The 21,556-nt window shown below is 36.3% G+C and overlaps 1 protein-coding gene across 7 annotated transcripts in view; it reads right to left on the minus strand.

The window, feature by feature from the left end:
* Positions 1-21,556, minus strand: part of Ccdc158 (coiled-coil domain containing 158) — a 90,813-nt gene that overhangs the window by 40,000 nt on the left and 29,257 nt on the right. For 6 of the 7 annotated variants that reach the window (XM_078021433.1, XM_078021431.1, XM_040292286.2 and 3 more), the window contains exons 10-14: positions 17,559-17,678; positions 15,306-15,503; positions 13,680-14,162; positions 8,681-8,870; positions 6,406-6,558 (exon numbers count right to left, since the gene is read on the minus strand). In XM_078021433.1, the coding sequence (XP_077877559.1) occupies positions 6,406-6,558; positions 8,681-8,870; positions 13,680-14,162; positions 15,306-15,503; positions 17,559-17,678 (1,144 nt within the window). Of the gene's footprint in view, positions 1-6,405; positions 6,559-8,680; positions 8,871-13,679; positions 14,163-15,305; positions 15,504-17,558; positions 17,679-18,829; positions 20,965-21,556 lie in introns of those variants that run through there. The other variant, XM_040292288.2, reaches the window with a different exon arrangement.

Below are 21,556 nucleotides of genomic sequence, written 5' to 3' on the forward strand. Positions count from 1 at the left end.
ACATCAGTTACCCTTCCATTGATTTACATATTGCCGTTCTAGTGACTGATGTATTCTGCTGTCTATCCTATTCTCTACTACCCCCCTCCCCTCCCCTCCCCTCCCCTCCCCTCCCCTCCCCTTTTCTCTCTCTACCCCCTCTACTGTAAATCATTTCTTCCACTTGTATTATCTTGTTTTACCCCTCCTTTCCTCTTATATGTAATTTTGTATAACCCTGAGGATCACCTTCCATTTCCATGCGATATCCCTTCTCACTCTCTCTCCTTCCCACCTCTCATCCCTGTTTAATGTTAATCTTCTTCTCAAGCTCTTCGTCCTTACCCTGTCCTTGATTACTCCCCTTATATCAAAGGAGTCATTTGGCATTTGTTTTTTAAAGATTGGCTAGCTTCACTTAGCATAATCTGCTCTAATGCCATCCATTTCCCTGCAAATTCTATGATTTTGTCATTTTTTAATGCAGAGTAATACTCCATTGTGTATAAATGCCACATTTTTTTTATCCATTCATCTATTGAAGGGCATCTAGGTTGGTTCCACAATCTTGCTATCGTGAATTGTGCTGCTATGCACATCGATGTAGCAGTGTCCCTGTAGCATGCTCTTATTAGGTCTTTAGGGAATAGACCGAGAAGGGGAATAGCTGGGTCAAATGGTGGTTCCATTCCCAGCTTTCCAAGAAATCTCCATACTGCTTTCCAAATTGGCTGCACCAATTTGCAGTCCCACCAACAATGAACAAGTGTACCCTTTTCCCTGCATCCTCTCCAGCACTTGTGGTTGTTGGACTTCATGATGGCTGCCAATCTTACTGGAGTGAGATGGTATCTTAGGGTGGTTTTGATTTGCATTTCTCTGACTGCTAGCGATGGTGAGCATTTTTTCATGTACTTATTGATTGATTGTATGTCCTCCTCTGAGAAGTGTCTGTTCAGGTCCTTGGCCCATTTATTGATTGGGTTATTTGTTATCTTATTGTCTAATTTTTTGAGTTCTTTGTATACTCTGGATATTAGGGCTCTATCTGAAGTGTGTGGAGTAAAGATTTGTTCCCAGGATGTAGGCTCCCTGTTTATCTCTCTTACTGTTTCTTTTGCTGAGAAAAAACTTTTCAGTTTGAGTAAGTCCCATTTGTTGATTCTAGTTGTTAACTCTTGCGCTATGGGTGTCCTATTGAGGAATTTGGAGCCCGACCCCACAGTATGTAGATCATAGCCAACTTTTTCTTCTATCAGACGCCGTGTCTCTGATTTAATATCAAGCTCCTTGATCCATTTTGAGTTAACTTTTGTGCATGGCGAGAGAAAGGGATTCAGATTCATTTTGATGCAAATGGATTTCCAGTTTTCCCAGCACCATTTGTTGAAGACGCTATCCTTCCTCCATTGCATGCTTTTAGCCCCTTTATCAAATATAAGATAGTTGTAGTTTTGTGGATTGGTTACTGTGTCCTCTATTCTGTACCATTGGTCCACCCGCCTGTTTTGGTACCAGTACCATGCTGTTTTTGTTACTATTGCTCTGTAGTATAGTTTGAAGTCTGGTATCGCTATACCGCCTGATTCACACTTCCTGTTTAGCATTGCTTTTGCTATTCTGGGTCTTTTATTATTCCATATGAATTTCATGATTGTTTTATCTATTTCTACAAGAAATGCTGTTGGGATTTTTTTTTTATTGATTGTTCAAAACATTACAGAGCTCAAGACATATCATCTTTCATACATTCGACTCAATTGGGTTTTGAACTCCCCAAATACATAATACAGACTCACTTCTGTTACATACTCACATTTTTACATAATGGCATATTAGTGACTGTTGTATTCTGCTACCTTTCCTATCCCCTACTGCTGTTGGGATTTTGACTGGCATTGCATTGAACTTATAGAGGACTTTTGGTAATATCGCCATTTTGATGATGTTAGTTCTGTCTATCCATTGACAGGGTATATTTTTCCATCTTCGAAGGTCTTCTTCAATCTCTCTCTTTAGGGTTCTGTAGTTTTCACTGTATAAGTCTTTCACCTCTTTTGTTAGGTTGATTCCCAAGTATTTTATTTTTTTGGGGGGATATTGTGAATGGAGTAGTTGTCCTCATTTCTGTTTCAGAGGATTTGTCGCTGATATACAGGAATGCATTTGATTTATGCGTGTTGATCTTATATCCTGCCACTTTGCTGAATTCATTTATTAGCTCTAATAGTTTCTTTGTAGACCCTTTTGGGTCTGCTAGGTATAGAATCATGTCACTGCAAATAGTGATAATTTAAGTTCTTCTTTTCCTATTTTTATGCCTTTAATTTCTTTCGTCTGTCTAATTGCTCTGGCCAGTGTTTCGAGGACTATGTTGAACAGAAGTGGTGAGAGAGGGCATCCCTGTCTTGTACCAGATCTTAGAGGGAATGCTTTCAATTTTTCTCCATTCAGAATGATGCTGGCCTGTGGCTTATCGTAGATTGCTTTTACAATGTTGAGGTATGATCCTGTTATCCCTAATTTTTCTAGAGTTTTGAACATAAAGGGATGCTGTACTTTGTCAAATGCTTTTTCTGCATCTATCGAGATGATCATATGGTTCTTATTTTTAAGTCTATTGATGTGGTGAATCACATTTATTGATTTCCGTATATTGAACCAGCCTTGCATCCCAGGGATGAATCCTACTCGATCATGGTGTATAATTTTTTTGATATGTTTTTGAATCCGATTCGCCAGAATTTTATTGAGGATTTTTGCATCTAGGTTCATTAGAGATATTGGTCTGTAGTTTTCTTTCTTTGAAGTGTCTTTGTCTGGTTTGGGCATCAGGGTGATGTTGGCCTCGTAGAATGTATTTGGAAGTTCTCCCTCTTTTTCTATTTCCTGAAATAGCTTGAAAAGTATTGGTGTTAGTTCCTCTTTAAAGGTTTTGTAAAACTCTACTGTATACCCATCCGGTCCTGGGCTTTTCTTAGTTGGTAGTCTTTTGATGGTTTCTTCTATTTCCTCTATTGTTATTGGTCTGTTTAGGTTGTCTATATCCTCCTGACTCAATCTGGGCAGATCATAAGACTTAAGAAATTTATCTATGCGTTCACTATCTTCTATTTTATTGGAGTATAAGGATTCAAAATAATTTCTGATTATCTTCTGTATTTCTGAAGTGTCTGTTGTGATATTGCCTTTTTCATCCATGCTAGTAATTTGGGTTCTCTCTCTTCTTCTCTTTGTTAGCATGGCTAAGGGTCTGTCGATTTTATTTATTTTTTTCAAAGAACCAACTTTTAGTTTTGTCAATTTTTTCAATTGTTTCTTTTGTTTCGATTTCATTAATTTCCGCTTTGATTTTAATTACTTCTTGCCTTCTACTTCTTTTGCTGTTGTTTTGCTCTTCTTTTTCTAGGATTTTGAGATGAAGTATGAGATCATTTATTTGTTGTTTTTTTCCTTTTTTAAGGAATGAACTCCAAGCAATGAATTTTCCTCTTAGAACTGCTTTCAATGTGTCCCATAGATTCCAATATGTTGTGTCTGTGTTTTCATTTAACTCTAAGAAGTTTTTAATTTCTTCCTTGATGTCTTCTAAAACCCATTGATCATTCAGTAACCTATTGTTCATTCTCCAAGTGACGCATGATTTTTCCTTCCTTCTTTTATCATTGATTTTCAGTTTCATTCCATTATGATCAGATAAGATGCATGGTATTATCTCTACTCCTTTATATTGTCTAAGAGTTGCCCTGTGACATAATATATGATCTATTTTTGAGAATGTTCCATGTGCTGCTGAGAAAAAAGTGTAGCTACTTGATGTTGGGTGGTATAGTCTATATATGTCATTTAAGTCTAGGTTGTTAATTGTGTTATTGAGTTCTATAGTTTCCTTATTTAACTTTTGTTTGGAAGATCTGTCCAGTGGTGAGAGAGGTGTGTTGAAGTCTCCCATGATTATTGTATGGTGGTCTATTAGACTCTTGAACTTAAGAAGAATTTGCTTGACGAACATAGCTGCACCATTATTTGGGGCATATATATTTATGATTGTTATGTCTTGTTGGTGTATGGTTCCCTTGAGCAGTATGAAGTGTCCTTCTTTATCCCTTTTGATTAACTTTGGCTTGAAATCTATTTTATTAGATATGAGTATGGACACTCCTGCTTGTTTCCGCAGTCCATATGAGTGTTATGATTTTTCCCAACCTTTCACCTTCAGTCTATGTATATCTTTTCCTATCAGATGCGTCTCCTGTAGGCAGTATATTGTTGGGTCTTGTTTTGTGATCCATTCAACTAGCCTGTGTCTCTTAATTGGTGAGTTTAAGCCATTCACATTTAGGGTTATTATTGAGATATGGTTTGTTCTTCCAGCCATATTTGTTTATTAATGTTACTAAACCTGATTTGTTTTCCTCTTTGATTACTTTCCCCCCTTTACTGTCCTACCTCCCCCTGTTGGTTTTCAATGTTATTTTCCATTTCCTCTTCCTGTAATGTTTTGCCAAGGATTTTTTGAAGAGATGGTTTTCTAGCTGCAAATTCTTTTAACTTTTGTTTATTGTGGAAGGTTTTAATTTCATCTTCCATCCTGATACTAAAATGATTTTATAGAAACATTTAAAATACCCATAAAAGACATCTACTATTAATGATCTTTTTAAAGATTCCAGTGCTATCATAAACCATTTAATTTTCAGTCTCAGAGTTATGGTCATGCAATTCTGGTCAAGTGTTCACCAGAAACATATATGTGATTATTTTAGGAAAACTCGTGATAGAATGAAAATGTTCTAGATGGGTACAAGGCACAGAATATTTAAGACATGATAGGACATTAAAAATATAGGAAGTTTATCCTTATCAGAAATTCAAAGTCAGAAGTCCCTATGTTTGTATGTTTGTGTGTGTGTGTGTGTGTGTGTGTGTGTGTGTTTCTTTTTTTAGGTCAACTGAGGAAAGAAGTTTGGAAATGACACTGCTTTGAATCAAGTCTGGCTATAGCTTAAAGGTTAAAAAGAAAAAAGAAAATGTACTATTTGTTTAAAATAAGCAATCAGAAATAATGGAAAACTTCACCTCTCATTAACAAGATAATGTTTTACCACTAATCTGACAAAAACAGGGTTAATAAAGGCACAGTAAATTGATTTATTAATATATCAAAAGTCTTAACATTATTTGTTCACTACTTAAAAGAATTCTGGTCTGATTAAATGAATCATAGTTGGCCTTCAAACGTAATTTTCTCGAATGGTTTTCAATCAATTAAAACAAGCATTTGAAAACAAATACAAAGATTACCTAGGTAACTTAATAACTGTAACATGACTGGAGATGCCTTATGGGTGGGAGACCCCAAAGAGGCCTCTTTGACAACCTCTGGAAAATCTTACCATTTTTCTGTGTTAACTAGCAAAGAACCAAACTGCCAAGAACTACACAAAATATGGAGCACTTAAGATTTTTTGTGACATCTTTGGACTTGAACTATAGTAATCTCTATATCATTCCAATTTTAGCATATATGCTGCCAAAGCACATATGAATCTTCTGACCTTAAAAAATATTGACAAGGGCTGGGAAACTGGCTCAAGTGATAGCGTGCTCGCCTGGCATGCATGCGGCCCGGGTTCGATCCTCAGCACCACATTCAAACAAAGATGTTATGTCCGCCGAAAACTAAAAAATAAATATTAAAATTCTCTCTCTAAAAAAAATATTGACAAAAAGAAAAATGCATACTTTAATTTGATAAATATTAGTTAACATACCTGGTTAATAAATTCATACCAATAATGATATGAACATCATGAAAGAACACAAAACACTTAGTCTCATTAAGACAATGAGATACTCATTAATGTCATTAAGATAATAACTTAACTGGACCAGTATGGGCAGCAAGGTAAAAAAGTAAACAGGTCTAGGGACCCCTCAGCAAGTAGTTCAATTGCCAAGACTCTTTCCCATTGTTATCACAGAGAAGAAATAAAGAACTGCCAAGTAGTCATAGATCTAGAGTTTATGTAGATAATACACATGTGAAAAACAAGATGTCAGGGGAAATAATCAGTAACTTGTATTTATAGTCTTAAAGAGAACTGGCCAACATTTATAGACATTCAAATTAGTTAGGATTTATTGAAATACCACAGGCAAAGAAAGATTCAGATACTTTAGTGATTTCAAATACATTAGAGGTCATTAAGCACACAGCAATTTCCCTCAAAAAATTCCGCTTTAAAAAATTAAGCAGAACTACTCCTCCATAATATCCACCATTAATACCTATAGCTGTATATTTCTCAAACTACCTGGCACGGTGAAAAGATGGTAGGCAATATATATGGGTTGATGTTTTAATAAAGCTAAACTAATATAATTAAAAACAGAAGAAAAAGAAAAATATCTGGTAGGACATACCATGACCATCAGATCCTTCCATTGACTTTAGTGTATTTCTTGTTTGTTCTAGTTCAGACTGTGCAGATTTTAATTGCATTTTCAGTTTATTTGTAGTAGTTTCCATTTCTTCACTTTTGTTTCGAAAATTCCTTTTCAATACTTCATAGTCCTCTATATAATACAATAATCAATAATACTGTTTACTTTTTCTATCAGGCTGATATGAAGGATATTTCATTTGCAATTAATGATCATAGAATTTTAGAGATTGGAAGTAAATTTATTTAATTATATTTTTATTTGTTAGAGAAATGATATATACATACAAAGGATCTATCAGACCCTTTTTAATCCATTGAGTGGATCCTCTTCCTTTATCCACTTAGTATTCATTGTGATTATAATTAGCTCAGATCTATTTTATCTTAAAAACCTTCTATATACACCATTAACAGATTTCACCACCATCTGTAGGTAGATCAATCTCCATGAAACTATAAATAATCTGAGGCTCCCATGTATTTTTTTAAATTGACTACCATGTGTCTTTTTTCATTTTTGCAGTATTGGGGATTGAATCCAGGGCCTTGCACATGCTAGGCAAGCATTCTACAACTAAGTTATATTGCCAGTTTTATCTTTTGTGTGTGGTGGAGGGGATACATTGAACCCAGGGTGCTCTGCTCTACCACTGAGCTACATCCCCAGCCCTTCTTAATTTTTATTTTGAGACAGGGTCTTGCTAAAATCTCTGAGGCTGGCCTTGAATTTGCAACCTTCCTGCTTTAGCCTCTTGAGTAACTGGGATTATAGGTGTATGTCACCAGGCACAGCTCTGTCTTTTTCTTTCATATCTACTAAGTCACCTGGTACAAGTTCATCTTTTTCTATATTAGAAAATACACATTCATCCATCTATTTATTATATTTATGCATTAATGTATGATATAGATTTATTTACAAAGGGAACAAGATCAATCTCCATCTATCCAGACATCTTAGTGGAGAGGTCTCAGTGCCACCTCAAACTACTTGCCTCCCACTGACTACATCTCAGGATTTTTGTCCTCAAGCCTGTCCTTCCATAGGTTCCTCCTGCAATGGTTGCTATTATCCCAATACTATAAACTAAAAACCCAAAAGTAGACTCAACCCCCAATCACTAAGTCCTGTTGATCCAACCACCAAAAATATTCTTAATTCTTTAATCTTCTTCCATTCTCACTGTCACTTCCTTTGTTGGAGTCCTCATCATATTTACCAAGACCACTGCAAAGTCTCCCTTAACTGACTGGTCTGTCTCATTACCGTGTCATTCCTGAATTTACCTGCTGATGTGGTTTTGTAAAATCTGATGACAATAATCTCCAATTTAATATCTTTTGCTGGTTCCATGCTGTCTAGCTCTACCTATTTATTCTGCCTCATTTCTTAGCCTGCATTCCTTTCTACTTTTGCTCCAACTGATACTTCTGAGATCACATTATGTTATTCATGCCTTCATGCTTTTATGTTCTCTCTGTTTGGCATATCCTTCTACCGCTTTCATCTACCAAATTCCTTTCCCTCTTTCAAACTCAACATAGATGTGACTTCCTTTAGGAGGCCAATTCTCTATTCTTTGTGCTACCTTTGCATCAGCACATTTCCACTGTGAGGAGTTTCTAGTCTAGTGGGGAGTTTCTAGGACCTAACATAGTGTTTCAAGAACCTATCACAGTGTCTGGCATAATAAATGCTCAGTAGTTACTGACTCTGTGTGTGTGTGTGTGTGTGTGTGTTTAGTACATGATACTGTATCACACAGTCAGAAGCTGGAGTGTTTCATTGTTTAATGTAAGGCCTTGGATTTTTCCTGTCAATAAATCTGCATAAATCTATTTACAATTCGAATTCATTATTAAAGCTGTAATCAAGCTATGTCACTCAAAGAATTCAACATTTCCACCTCCATAAAAACAAACTGAGCAAATAATAAGATTTATGAAGAACATCTGCCTTCCTTCTGGAAGTCTGGAATCTAGATACCTTGGCCCATCTCTTGGAAACTCAGTACAGAATTTCCTGGACTCTTAGGGTTGAATAATGTTAATGGTTAGTGAGTGAGCATGAGATGTGGAAGCTCTTCATGGAGAATTATGGGGATTTTAGCCATGAGTAAGTTCAATGGGGCAGCACAACCCTCTGTATTTGAGAAGTGACATGGCCACCCTTCTTTCACAATTGTGCTAGGGCCACATTGGACTTGACAGCATCCCTATATTTTAGTAGAATTCAAACTCAAATGACATACCTGAAAGACTGTTCAATTCATTCCTACTCATCTTCACCTCATTTAATAATTGATCTCTCTCTTGTTTGATGTCCTTCACTGCACGGAGCCGCTCAGAGCCTGCATTCACCAGTTTCACCTTTTCCAGCTCTAGGTCACTTACTCTGGCTTCAAGCTCCCGGATCTTGGCATCTTTTTTATCTTTTAAAATCTAAATATATGACAAATATGAAGGACAGAGAAAGAAATAAAAATTATGTGCCTATTAACAAGAAATATCATTAATATTCTGTCTGCATTTAGTATTTTTAGAATTATTTTTAGGATGCTAAATTTGTATTTTATTATAAAGCATCAATAGTAAGTGGGGAAAAAAGGAATATTTCACTGTTCTTTTAAAACTAAATGTCAATTCTCCAGTTTCACTTGCCATAATTTTTCATTATTTCTACTCTAGTTTGTTAAAAAGTTATATATTGAGGGGCTGGGGTTGTAGCTCAGTGGTTAAGCACTTGTCTTGCATGTGTGATGCACTGGGTTCAATCATCAGCACCACAAAAAAATAAATACAATAAAGATATTATGTCCATCTACAACTTAAAAAAATCTTTAAGCACCTAGTTTGAGGAAGTTGACCTTTTACGTGTTAGGGACCTAGGAATGGGGTCAGGACTCAGCGAAAGTGAGTGAGGCCACACATGTGGACCTCCAAATAAATCACCTGACTTGCCTTATCTAGTCCTGGCCCTTGATACCAGGAACAACCAAACAATGACTCTGTCCTCACATCCTCCTCTAGTGAGGAAAGACTAACAGAAAACAAACATTACTATGTCAGATAAAGAAGTGACAAGAATAAGAAAAGAGGGTGCAGACTTTGCTTTATTCTCTTAGCCATTAGCAGAACTCTGAGTTCTATTAGTCCTTTCAAAGATTTATAAAGCCTAGGGTTGGTCCTGTGAACCCTGACACCGTTGGTCAGGAAAGACCTCACTGATGACATGACACCTGAGTAGAATCTTCAAAGTGATAAGAGAGCAAGTCACATAGGTAAGCTAGGGGAGAGCCCCAGTCCCCAGCAAGGCCATCAGTATGGCTGAAGGGAAGTGAATTAGGAGTGAAGTAGGAGATGAGGTCAGATAGGGAACCATGGTAAGATCCAGTTGACCTTAGAGGCAAGGTAAGGATTTGCATTTAGTGGGCAGGACTAGCCTAGATCAGTCCAAGTAAATAAATGCCATCTGAAAAACAATTTACTTTATCGGGTCATCATATTGTCCTTCCAGGTAAGGCCTAATGGCCTTAACATGTTAAGTCCCATTGTCCCAGATATGGGACACATATGAAAACTTGAATTGAGCAACAAATGTGCCACTTAAGGTAACTTTTGAAATAAATATTATGTTTGGAGTTTTATTCTTTTGAGAAAATAATAGGTGAGTTAGTAGAGTGAAAAAATATATATTTCACATATATTATTAATAATATATATTATGTATATTTCACATATTTGTATGTATATGAAAAATATATAAAGCATAAATAAGCTCTAGATTATGATTTTCAAACTATTTTAATTCACTTGAGTCAATTTCATAGAAATATTCACACAGAATTAAAGACTTGGGATTTAATGGATATTATGGTTTGGATATGAGGTGTCCTCCAAAAGCCCCTATTAATGCAGGAATGTTCAGAAGTAAAATAGTTGGGTTGTGAGAATTGTAACATAATCAGTCCATCTTAGTTTGAACAGACTGACTGGGTGGGCAAGTGGGGCATGGCTGGAGGAGATGGGTCACTAGGGGTATGTTCTGGAATAGTGTGTCCTTCCTGTGGTTTCTCGCCCTCTCTCACTCTCTCTGCTTCCTGACCTCACCACAAACTAACCATCTTTCTTCTACTGGGAGGTTCCCCCATGATTGCTACCTCATCTTGATCCCAGAGCAATGGAGTCAGCCATCTGTGGACTGAGACCTCTGAAACTGTGAGCCCTAAAGAAACTTTTCGTCCTCTAAGTTGTTCTTGTCAGGCATTTTGGTCACAGCAATGCAAAATTGACTCAAATAATGAGTTAGGTATAATACGATACAAGCCAATATAATATAACTGTGATAACAGTGTAGATGTGGAGGTGATACTGTATTTGAACAGTAAACACACTACAAGCATTTAGCTGATACAAAAAGGATCACTGGGGTACTCCAGGCTTATTTCACCCCCCATCTGTAATGGGCTTGAAAAGTGAAGGCCCTAAAAGGGCTACCTGATCACTGCCTAGCCTGTTCTGGTAAATGACACATGAAATGCTGCTGGCCTCAGAGGGTGAGGGAGGGGAGAGCTCTCCCTGCGGCACCCTGAGGCATCACAACACATCCTAGGCATGTGCCACTCCTCTTCTACCTCTTAAACCAGCTGATAACATTTGATTCTTTCTTCATCATCTAAGAAAGGGTCCAGCTTTGAGCAGCCATGGTGATTAGGAGAAGGCTCACTCTGCTTCTCTGTTGTCCATGTGTACAGTACCCAGCCTACAGAGGTGAGAGAAACCGTAGTTTTTAGGGCTACAACTCCCCTTCCTTTCCCCATTTGACCGTGGAGGGAAATGGATGATGCATTAGAGCTTCAGTGTTTAACTTACAGCCTTTGCATCCATGTGAAACTCTTTTCACCTAGGAACTCTCAGCTGTTCTAGCTAGGTATATGTTAAGATTGGTTTCAATCTCTCCAACCCACTTCTGTGTACTGATGTCACCTAATCTACTTCTAATATTGCCATTTTCATGTCACTCCTCTTCTCCACCTAAAACCCTTATCAGCTCCCACACCACCTCCAGGCTAATCTAGACTCAGCTTCACTTTCTTTGCTTCAATGCCTTGCTTCCTCCTCTCTGCCTAGTCTCTTCCCATTTCAAGTCCCTACCTTTCTGACACTTTGATCAGCAATTCTGCTCATGGTGATCCACACTCCACTGAAGTACTAATATAGATTTTGACTTGTGCTCTCTGGACTAGCAGTTATCGGCATCTTCTGGAAGCTTGTTCAGAAACATTAAGGCTCAAGCCCAGTTTTAGACCTAATGATTCAGAAATTCTACAGTGGGGCCCAGCAGCCTGCCTTTTACAGGTTTCCAGGGGATTCTGGCTGAGCAGTAATACCTACTCATATACTGTCTAGGATCAATTCTTAAAGCAGTGCTGCCTTCCAGCAAGTTATTTAATCTTTGTGTCTCAGTTTCATCATCTGTGGAGTACGATAATAATAGTGCCTCCATCATAAGGATTAAATTGATTACATCTTTAGAGTTTCAGACTGTGAGATTTTTCCATTTGTCACTTTAACAACACTAGCAATCTATCTTCCTAGGCAAGAAGGTAGGACAATCATCTCGTCTCCCTAAATATGTTCTATCCTGCATGCAAACCTGTCCTAAAGTTTTCACTGTAAGGTTGAAAAATGATACACCTGAATCTCCTCAACCCACACTCCCATGATATACTGCCTTGCCACAGGCACGGAGGCAACAGGACCAAGAAACTGTGGTCTGTAACCTCTGAAATAGTGACTCCAAATAAATTTTTCCTCAGTTATTTTTCTCAGAAATTTTGTCATAGTGATAAAAAGATGATTAACATAAGGGACAGAGTAGAATAGAGGTTTTTCCGAGTGCAGATATCCTTCAGTATCATGAGGCTTTGGTTTTGGGACCACCCTCAGATACCAAAATCCTTGGATACTCAAATCTCTGATATAAAATGCATAAAATTTGTGCGCATTCTCTATAGACTTCAAATAATCTCCAGAAGGCTTATAATACCCAATACAATGTAAATGCTATGTAAGCAGTTGTTATACTGTATTGTTCAGGGAATAATGATAATAAAAAGCCTATGTTCAGTTAAAAAATAAAAGAGAAAAGAAATGAAGAAAAGAAAAAGAAAAATGATAAGTCTGTATGTGTCCCTTTCATGGTGAGTTTGGCTATTTAAAAAATATAATCAATATAAGCTTAAGCAATAGAAAAGTCTAAATTGTTATGCAATTAATTATTTCCTTAATATAGATAATAATCTATTGCTGGTCCTATTTTTAGAATGAGGAAAAGGAAGCACCTAAAGTTTCTGTTGTTTCTTTTTCCAAGTCAGAGCCTTGCTAAGTTGCTAAAGGCTGGCCTTCAACTTTGAATTATCCTGTCTCACACTCCTAAGTCACAGAGATTATAGATGTATAACACCACACTTAGTCAAACATTTTAAATTTTGGTAAATATTTACTAAGGATCTTCTGGGAGGCAAGGCCAAGTGACACAGGGAAGGAAAAACAAAGATGAATAAGATGTGCACCCTGCTTTAGGAAGCCTATAGTTTGGTAAGGGAAAAGAGACTATTGTCTCTTTTTGAACACACATTTAAACACACACATACACACATACATGTAGCACAACATAGAACGTGATAATCCAGGTTAGAACAGGAACAAGTAATGTATTATAAAGGTCAGAAAGAAAATGAAGTGGGAGAAGGAATTAATGCTTGCTGAACACCTTATATAGGCCAAGATCTAGGCTAAGCCCTTGATATATATCTTCTGATGTAAGACTGATAGCAACCAAATAAAGTTGTTGGTATCTCTTTTGTTTTTGTGTTTTGTTTTGTTTAACAGACACAGATGCTGATATTCAGTGAACAGTCCAATGTTACACAATTATTAAGTGCTGGTAGATGATATTCAAACTTAGGCCTGTCTGAAAAGGGAGACAATATCAAACTATGGCATCAGAATAGGTGATTTTTTTTTTTTTTGGTACTTGTGATTCTGAGCCATTTTGGGGATATACACTCCTTTGGAATCTGATAAAAGTATGATCCTTTTCTCAAAAAAATACATACAGACACAAATCCTTTCTATTTCAGAAGATCCACAGTCAACAAGAACCCTTTTTTCAATAAATTAGTTTGTACTTCCTTACAAGAAAGAAGAAATTTCAGAAGTTAAGCCAACAAAAAGTACCATACAGACCTTAAATTCCTGTAGTTCCAGTCTCCTATCATTAATCTCTTTCTCCAGCTGAGCCTTTTCGACTTGCATAGCACCAGCAGTCCGTCCATGCTGGCCCACCAACTGTGTCATGTTTTCAATTTGCTGGCGCAAAATTTCAATCACCTTGTCCTTTTCTGCCATCTGCAGCTTCAGAGCCTCACATTCCGTCTGCACATTTCTGAGGTGATCTCCTTCATTTTTCAAGTGCTGTAGTTCCTGCAATTTCAAGTCCACCCGAGAGCGGAGCTTTGTGATCTCTGCATTGGTAGCTTCGATGGCTCGCTCTTTTTCTTGGAGGGAAGCTGTCAGATCAGACACTGTCCTCTCTGAGCTCTCCAGAGTCATTTTCTTGGCCGTCAGCTCTTCCACTACTTTGCGGAGCATCTCTTTGGTGGATTCGAGCTGAGCAGTCAAGGAGGACACTTTCTCTAGACTCTCATTCTTCCCCTGAATCGCTGCCATCTGATTGTTAAAGAAAAGAGAGTTTCCTGGATTTGGGAGGATAGGTATGGGCAACCTCAGGATCTGTAACAATTTAACTCAAAAGTATGAAATCATGGTTTGGATAAAGTGTGATTTACTAATTCAAATAATTTTCTGTCAGAACCCCAGCCTGACAGTATGTGTAAGACCTACGAATGTGTTAGACAAGGTGGAGAGGCCTCAAATAAGGATGCTTCTCAGTAATAGATTTCCAGGAAAGGAGGGTTGGAAATTCCTCTGAGGATGCTTTCTATACTATTCTAGATTAAGTAACACTGGTGATGAGGGGAAGGGCAGTAAGTGATGATAACTGCTCTTATTTTCTATTTTGCTCCAGCCTTCCCTTTATTTGACCTCTGAGGGGAAAAGGAATAATGGCTTTTATCCAATACACATTCACATTCTCTGGCCCTTATGTGGAAAAGGTAAGATTATAATTTCCAATTGGTTCTTCTATCTTTCTTCTAGATGAAGTTAAGCCAGAGAATAGGGAAATGGCTTTCCCTGGGGTCTAAGCCAAGATGGATCACTTTATTTACTTTCACACTTTGAGAAATTTACACATTGTGGGGTACTTTTTATGTCTCTGAGGAAGTAACTGGAATTTGAATTGAAAATACACAGCTGTTAAGAGAGCAGTCCACATCTTGCTACTAGTGCATTGGAATGGTGCACACCCATCAGTCTCAATCAGGGGAGGCAGGGATGAAGGGAAAATCTCTTTTGGGGGAAAAGCAAAAACAAACCAACAACAAAAAAATCTGTTATAAACCTTCAACCCTGCTATTCTTCAATATTTCCTGATAGCTTGAGCTTTTCTGTAGTAGAAGTTAAGTAATTATTAGGTTACCAATTTCTTGGTGAAAATAAAAAGGTAGTTGTAGTGGAGTTCAATTTTTCACCAATATACAAATGAGATAAAGTCTTACATATTTAGTTTGACAAGTGGTCAAAATATGGAAATAAATACCAGGTTTTTAAAAATTGCTCATAGAATCCATAGTTTTATTTTAGAGCTATCTTAGGCCCATTTATAAAAGAAGAAAACTGCACCAGTAGACATAAAATACATTCTTCCCCCAGCAGAGACCACCTGGTGGGGCACAGCCTGAATGCTCTGACCTGCCGCTCCATCTGGCCCTGACACTCGCTCTTCATGGCCTTGAGCAGGGCCTCCAGGCGCTGCACCTCCATGTTCCTGTCATCCAGCTCACGACGAAGGTGGTCAATGGTGATGCTATTGCCCGTGTCTCGGTCCCACAGCCTTTTGTTCTGCTCTTTCTCCAGACTCAGCTCCTTCTCCCTCTTGTGCAGGTCTGCCTAAAAGAGTGAGGAATGTGCTGGGTTGGAGATATAGCTCAGTTGCAGAACATTGGCCTAGTATGTGGGAGGCTCTAGGTTCAATCCCCAGTACCATAGACAGGCAGACAAACACACACACACACAACCAAAGAAATAAGAATGTATGTTCTTCCCTCCTCTACCTGGTATTAAATAATTAAAATGTAACTCTTTTGTTTTTGGAGTTATATCATTTGAAAAACCTTTGATCTTTGGAATCTGATTCCTTTTTAATAGCTTGATTAAGTGTGATTATTTTCTCAAAAAATAAGTTAATGTTTTGCTTACCTAAAATATTTGGCATTACAAGGGCTGTGGGTGTAGCTCACTGGAAAGAGCTCTGTGTTTAGCATGCTTGTGGCCTTGGATTCAATCTCCAGCACCACACAAACACATAAAAAAAAAATAGCATTACAAATTGATTTCAAGGAACTAGACTTCAAATAATATATACTGCAAAGGAAATCTATTACAATAGATTTTAAAAGTCATCTTGTGTTTAAGTCTTGAATTTTATAACAAAACTTGATATTTCACATCAAGTGTGCTCCTGCAATAAAGAAATGCTCAAAATCTTAAAAAATATGGCAGAATAGAGCATCTGGGCTATGAATAGAAAGACCTCTTTTCAGTCACTCAAAAAAATACACAATAGGGGCTAGGGATGTGGCTTAAGCGGTATCGCGCTCAAGTGGCATACGCGGCTGGGTTCGATCCTCAGCACCACATAAAAAAAATAAAATAAAGATGTTGTGTCCACCGAAAACTAAAAAATAAATATTAAAAAATTCTCTCTCTCTCTTTCTCTTTAAAAAAAGAAAAATACACAGTGAGTGTTTACTGTTTCCAAATATCTATACTGAATATGAGAAACAAAGGCACACTGCAAAGGATTTATCACCCAAAAGGAAGATGACAGACACATAAACGCTCAAAAAAGAAGTGATTTTCATTATAGACAAATAAGTTATATCAGAGATAATTTCACTAAAGGAATAGAAATGTTTCAGAAAGATCTGAGTTAGAAATTGAGAACAGCTTGGAGATACAAAGATGAGAAAGAAAAACAGGGAGGGAGCATATTGCAATTTGGGGGGAAGACTGAGTAGAGAGGGTCTTGCCAAGTTTCTGAGGGCATTGCTAAGTTGTTGAGGCTGATCTCAACTTGTGATCCTTCTGCCTGCTGAGGAGTCACTGGAATTACAGGCATGTGTGACCACGCCCAGCATTCTCCAAGATAGGAGAGCATTAGGGAGCATCCAACAGGATTCTCCCACAGTGTAGTGTTCCTGGCACACACTTGTTAGTTCCACAGCCTATCACCCCTGTCAGTGCAGAAAGGATGATGGCTTTTCCAGCAGAGCATGATGCCCTAGCATGGGGCTTGACAGGGAGAGAAATTTATTCTGCTGTACCACTGATACCACACAAAGGAGCCTGGGACATTTCCTTTCCTAGATAGTTCAATCTGCAGTACCTCTAACAGATAGACTTCTTCACTACTATCACAATCCTACTGCCAGTTTCTTTTTCTAAAAATCCGCTCTGAACATCCATTCAAAATTTCTACAGACAAAATTTGTATATGTTTGATATTTAGCTTTAAAATGAACACTTAACACTACTTCAACTTAGTAGAATACAGTTCTAATTAAAAGACTGTGGCTGGTGGGTTGGGGCTGTGGCTCAGTGGTGGAGTGCTTGCCTGGCATGGGTGAAGCACTGGGTTCAATTCTCAGCACCTCATATAAATAAATAAATTAAATAAAGGTCCATTGATAACTAAAAATAAATAAATGAAAAAGACTGGCTACTTGAAAATCCCTATTTCCCTACACAATAACAGCTCGGCTTAAAAAAAAATTAAAGTACACAGAACATTGTTTTACATACAACATGTGATCTGACAGTCTATTATGTGTGTACAATATTTTGTAAAATTTATGAATTTATAAAGAAAACTAGTTTTTAAAAATATTTTGAGGAAAAATTTCCCAGAATCAATCTTATTCATATTTTAGAGCATAATCTTACCAATAGCTTTTGAAGTTGATCATCCAAATTTCCAGATTCCTGACTGAACTGATCCCGTTCTGTACGTGCTTCAGTGAGCTCAGAATTGGCAAGGACTAATTGCTTCTCCAGATCTTCTATCTAAAAGAAGAACATAAATCAGACTGACTATGCCAATGAGTCATAAAAAACAAACATGATCTTTGGAAAACAAACAGCATTATGTTGAGGGCAAATGTAAGTTTATTGTGATAAGTTTTCAAAGTTTTCTAAGTTTAGGATTTATGCAGAATTAATCAGGAAAATCAGACAAGACAAAATATTTGGTACTATTTGGTTTGGACATTATCTATAATACTCCTCTCATATTCATACTACTCAGACTTTATGTTCTGTCAAGATATGTTCTGTAATTTGGTATTTAAGGAAGCTTGCTGTGGCACAGATAGCATGCTGGTTGCTACACAAATGAACTGTATTATACTTATAAGAGATATTTTGTTTTAGAATATCAGTTTCAATACTAAAAAACACTGAAAATAAAAGAATGAATGATAGATATTATAGCTATTGTCATCATTATATAGTTACCATATTTTGAAAGTTTGGCCAAATATATATATTTTATTACAGTTAAAAATTGATTTAACCATTTTAATCTTCATTCTCTTCAACTATAAAATGGGGTTAACGATACCAATTTTAATGATTGTAATATGCATATATTTTTTTTTCTCACAGTCAGGGTAGCTGTTTGATCTATTTAGTAGAGAGAAAAATTTATTCCATTGTACCACTGGTAGCAAACAAAGGGGCACCAAACATTTTATTTCCTCAAGCCCTCAGCTTGTATTACCTCAATGGAGGACAGAGGCTGCCTGACTATTAATAATGTTTCTAAAGCCCTGAACTTCTGGGTATAGCATGCAGCATCGTCTAAGCCAATTATCTGACCAGGAGACTCAAGGTTTGGATTTTAAATGAGCCACACATACCACAACTTAGATAATAAAATATTAAAATAATGAAAATATATTGATACTTAGTATTAGATAGCATACCTGACCTCTAGCAATGATATCCACAATATTATTTTATTATCTACTTTCTAGTGATAAGAAATCTTTCATATCTGTATAAGCGTTCTATATTTCTTCCTACTTCTAAAGCATCTATTCATTAGACTTCCAAATCTACTATGTCAAGAATGAAACTTAGTTTGAGATGATGAACTATGCTTAAACCTCTCTATCTAGAGAACATATGACCAACACAAACTTTTTTGGATGACTTTCTAGTTTATTTTTACTTGCATTTATTAACTGAACATACATTCAAAAACATTATATACACATATATCTGCAACCATTTATTTGATACATAATAAGCATGAATACATATGGTATATTTCTATAAACATATTAACATGTATATAAGACTATCAAACAGTTTTATACTTACTTGTAGTGTATTATAGCCTACAGGGATCAGGATACAGATTTAATATTACATTGAATATATTTTTAAACTGATGTTACATTGATTATATATCATATATAAAAATTTTTTTCACAAGATGAGGTATAGATAAAATACTATTGATTAAAATATGTACCTAAACTCTAATAATAAAGAAGTACTTGGGGCTGGGGATGTAGCTCAATGGTACAGCCCTGAGTTCAATTCTCAGCAACACACACAAAAAAGTTACTTTTTACTCTTATAATCCTTTGAAGACATATATAGTTCACACACACACACACACACACACACACACACATTTAGTCTCAAAAGCATAACTCCATAGCATAAGTAACTTCTTGAGAAAACAATGAATGAATAATACCAGTTAACATCATCTCTTCAATTTTATCATTATTAGGGAAGACCAGCACATAGTTGGTAAAGATATTAAGATTTAAGTTTGGCTGAGATATAGCTCAGTGGTTAAAAACTGGCCTAGCATGTATGAGGCCCTGGGTTCAATCCCCAACACCACAAAATAATAACAAAAAGAATACTTTCAGAAAGAACCACAAACTTGTCCTATCACACAGTTACCATATTTCCCTGGCAAGATATGGACAAACAAACATGATCCAAGAGGCAGTTAAGATCACATTAAGAGTCAAAACACCTTAGGTTCTCATCCTCTGTCACATAACTTCTCTATCTCAAGTTTTTTCACATATAGTTTGAAAAGAAAGTCCAGATGATCTCATGTTCCTTTCAGTTCTGTTTCTAATACTTTTCACATAAGAATAATAATATCATTTGAAGTTCTTTATTTTCCACTTGTCTTTTGAGCTATAAATTCAATACTTTTAGTGTGAGTTAATCATGTGACTAAAGCACATATTTTCTACTCCTAGCTTGGCATAAACTGTTTCTGTCCTTGGGCAATGTGTGCTTTACAAGTTCAAATTAAAATTTACTTTCTTTGGTCTGTTTTTACTTTTTAAAAAAAGGCTGCATGACCATTTTATAACTTCAAATTTGATGATAAAATCTATGAGACCAAAATTAGAGGAAGGGAGGAAATGAGGGAGGGAAAGAAGGCAAGAATGGGCCACATCTTATCTTTCCATCTTTTCATTAAATATCAGAAGTTCCTCCAGACCCCTGCAGGAACATAGTTTTGTAGCTGTCAGTACTGACTCAGCTGCTATAGCTCTGCTTTTACCTTTCACTTTTTAAGAATAAAAATATTTATATGAATTAATTAATTAAAAAGATAATAGACAGTGAAAGGGAAAACCATTGAAGTAGCAGCTAAGCTGATACAAACAGCTGTAAAAAATACTACAAAGAAAAGCCTTTTAGAATATCCAGAAACATACTGATATCTGAGATGCAATAAAAGTTTTTTTTGTTTTTGTTTTTTGGTTTTATTTGTTTTATTTTTTCTTTTCTTTTTAGTTAGCAGCACTGGTTTTCCCTTTTACCATCTATGAATCCACTTTTTGGTTTGAATCACTGAACAATGAGTATTGGGAGAATTTCATTCTAACTTTGCATTGATTTTAGAGATATTACCAATCATATCAAATCATGTAAAATTATTTAAATGGTGTTTTTGTTTTGTTTTGCTTTGATTTTTTTCTGTGCTAAAAACCCCCCAAAACACAGGCACTGCATAATGAGTAATAATAATGCAGGTCAGCATGAAGGTGCATTAGCAGAACTATGCAAAGCATCTGCACAGAATCTTCCTGCTCCAGCCAGTGCTACTAAATCTTCATTTTTTAAGTATGAATGAAATTCAGCCCCAACTGCTTTCAAAATTAGAAAAATAAACTTAGAATCAAGATCATGAGATATTTTTGTTGTCAAAAAGCGAAAGTTAAAGAGTAAAGCCAAATCTACAGAGCCAATAGTGACAGCTTCTACTGGTCCAAATTCGAAAAGGGGAATTCTGGAGGTTCTCCTAAAATGGAAAGAGAAGAATAGAAAACAGCATTACAGCAAAACACTTATGTCAGCTCCAAAAGCTACATCTAAAATTTTCTTTGTAACATAATTTCTATTTTTACAATATGAAAATAATTTGTGAATCTGAGGAGAAACATTACCCTCCTGAATGAGTTTTCTCTTAATTTAGGAATTCTAGTTTTGTTCAGCTCTATTGTTCCATTCATTTTTTAAAAAAGTTAACACTTTCTTTTAAAATACAACTATCATCATCATTATCATTTTGGGTGCTGGGGATGTAATCCAGGGCCTTGCATATGCTATACACTTGCTCTGCCACTGAGCCATGTCCCCAGACCAATGCTTTTTTATTTTAAATGGAGGACTCTGATCTCATGAAAAAACATTGCCTTTGATAAAGTAGGATTATGTACAATATCAACACTTTATAGTTTTTTTTCACACAAATTTCACTTTTAATTATTACAGCTTTTATATACTATTTTCTTTGATCCTTTTTTTCTTATTGTTCTTTGGATAGTATATACTAAATATGCACCAAAGCAGCAGAAAATAGATTTTAATGTTTTCATAGGTTTAGGCAATAT

The sequence above is a fragment of the Ictidomys tridecemlineatus genome, chromosome 9 (assembly GCF_052094955.1).
Source record: "Ictidomys tridecemlineatus isolate mIctTri1 chromosome 9, mIctTri1.hap1, whole genome shotgun sequence".
Lineage (NCBI taxonomy): Eukaryota > Metazoa > Chordata > Mammalia > Rodentia > Sciuridae > Ictidomys > Ictidomys tridecemlineatus.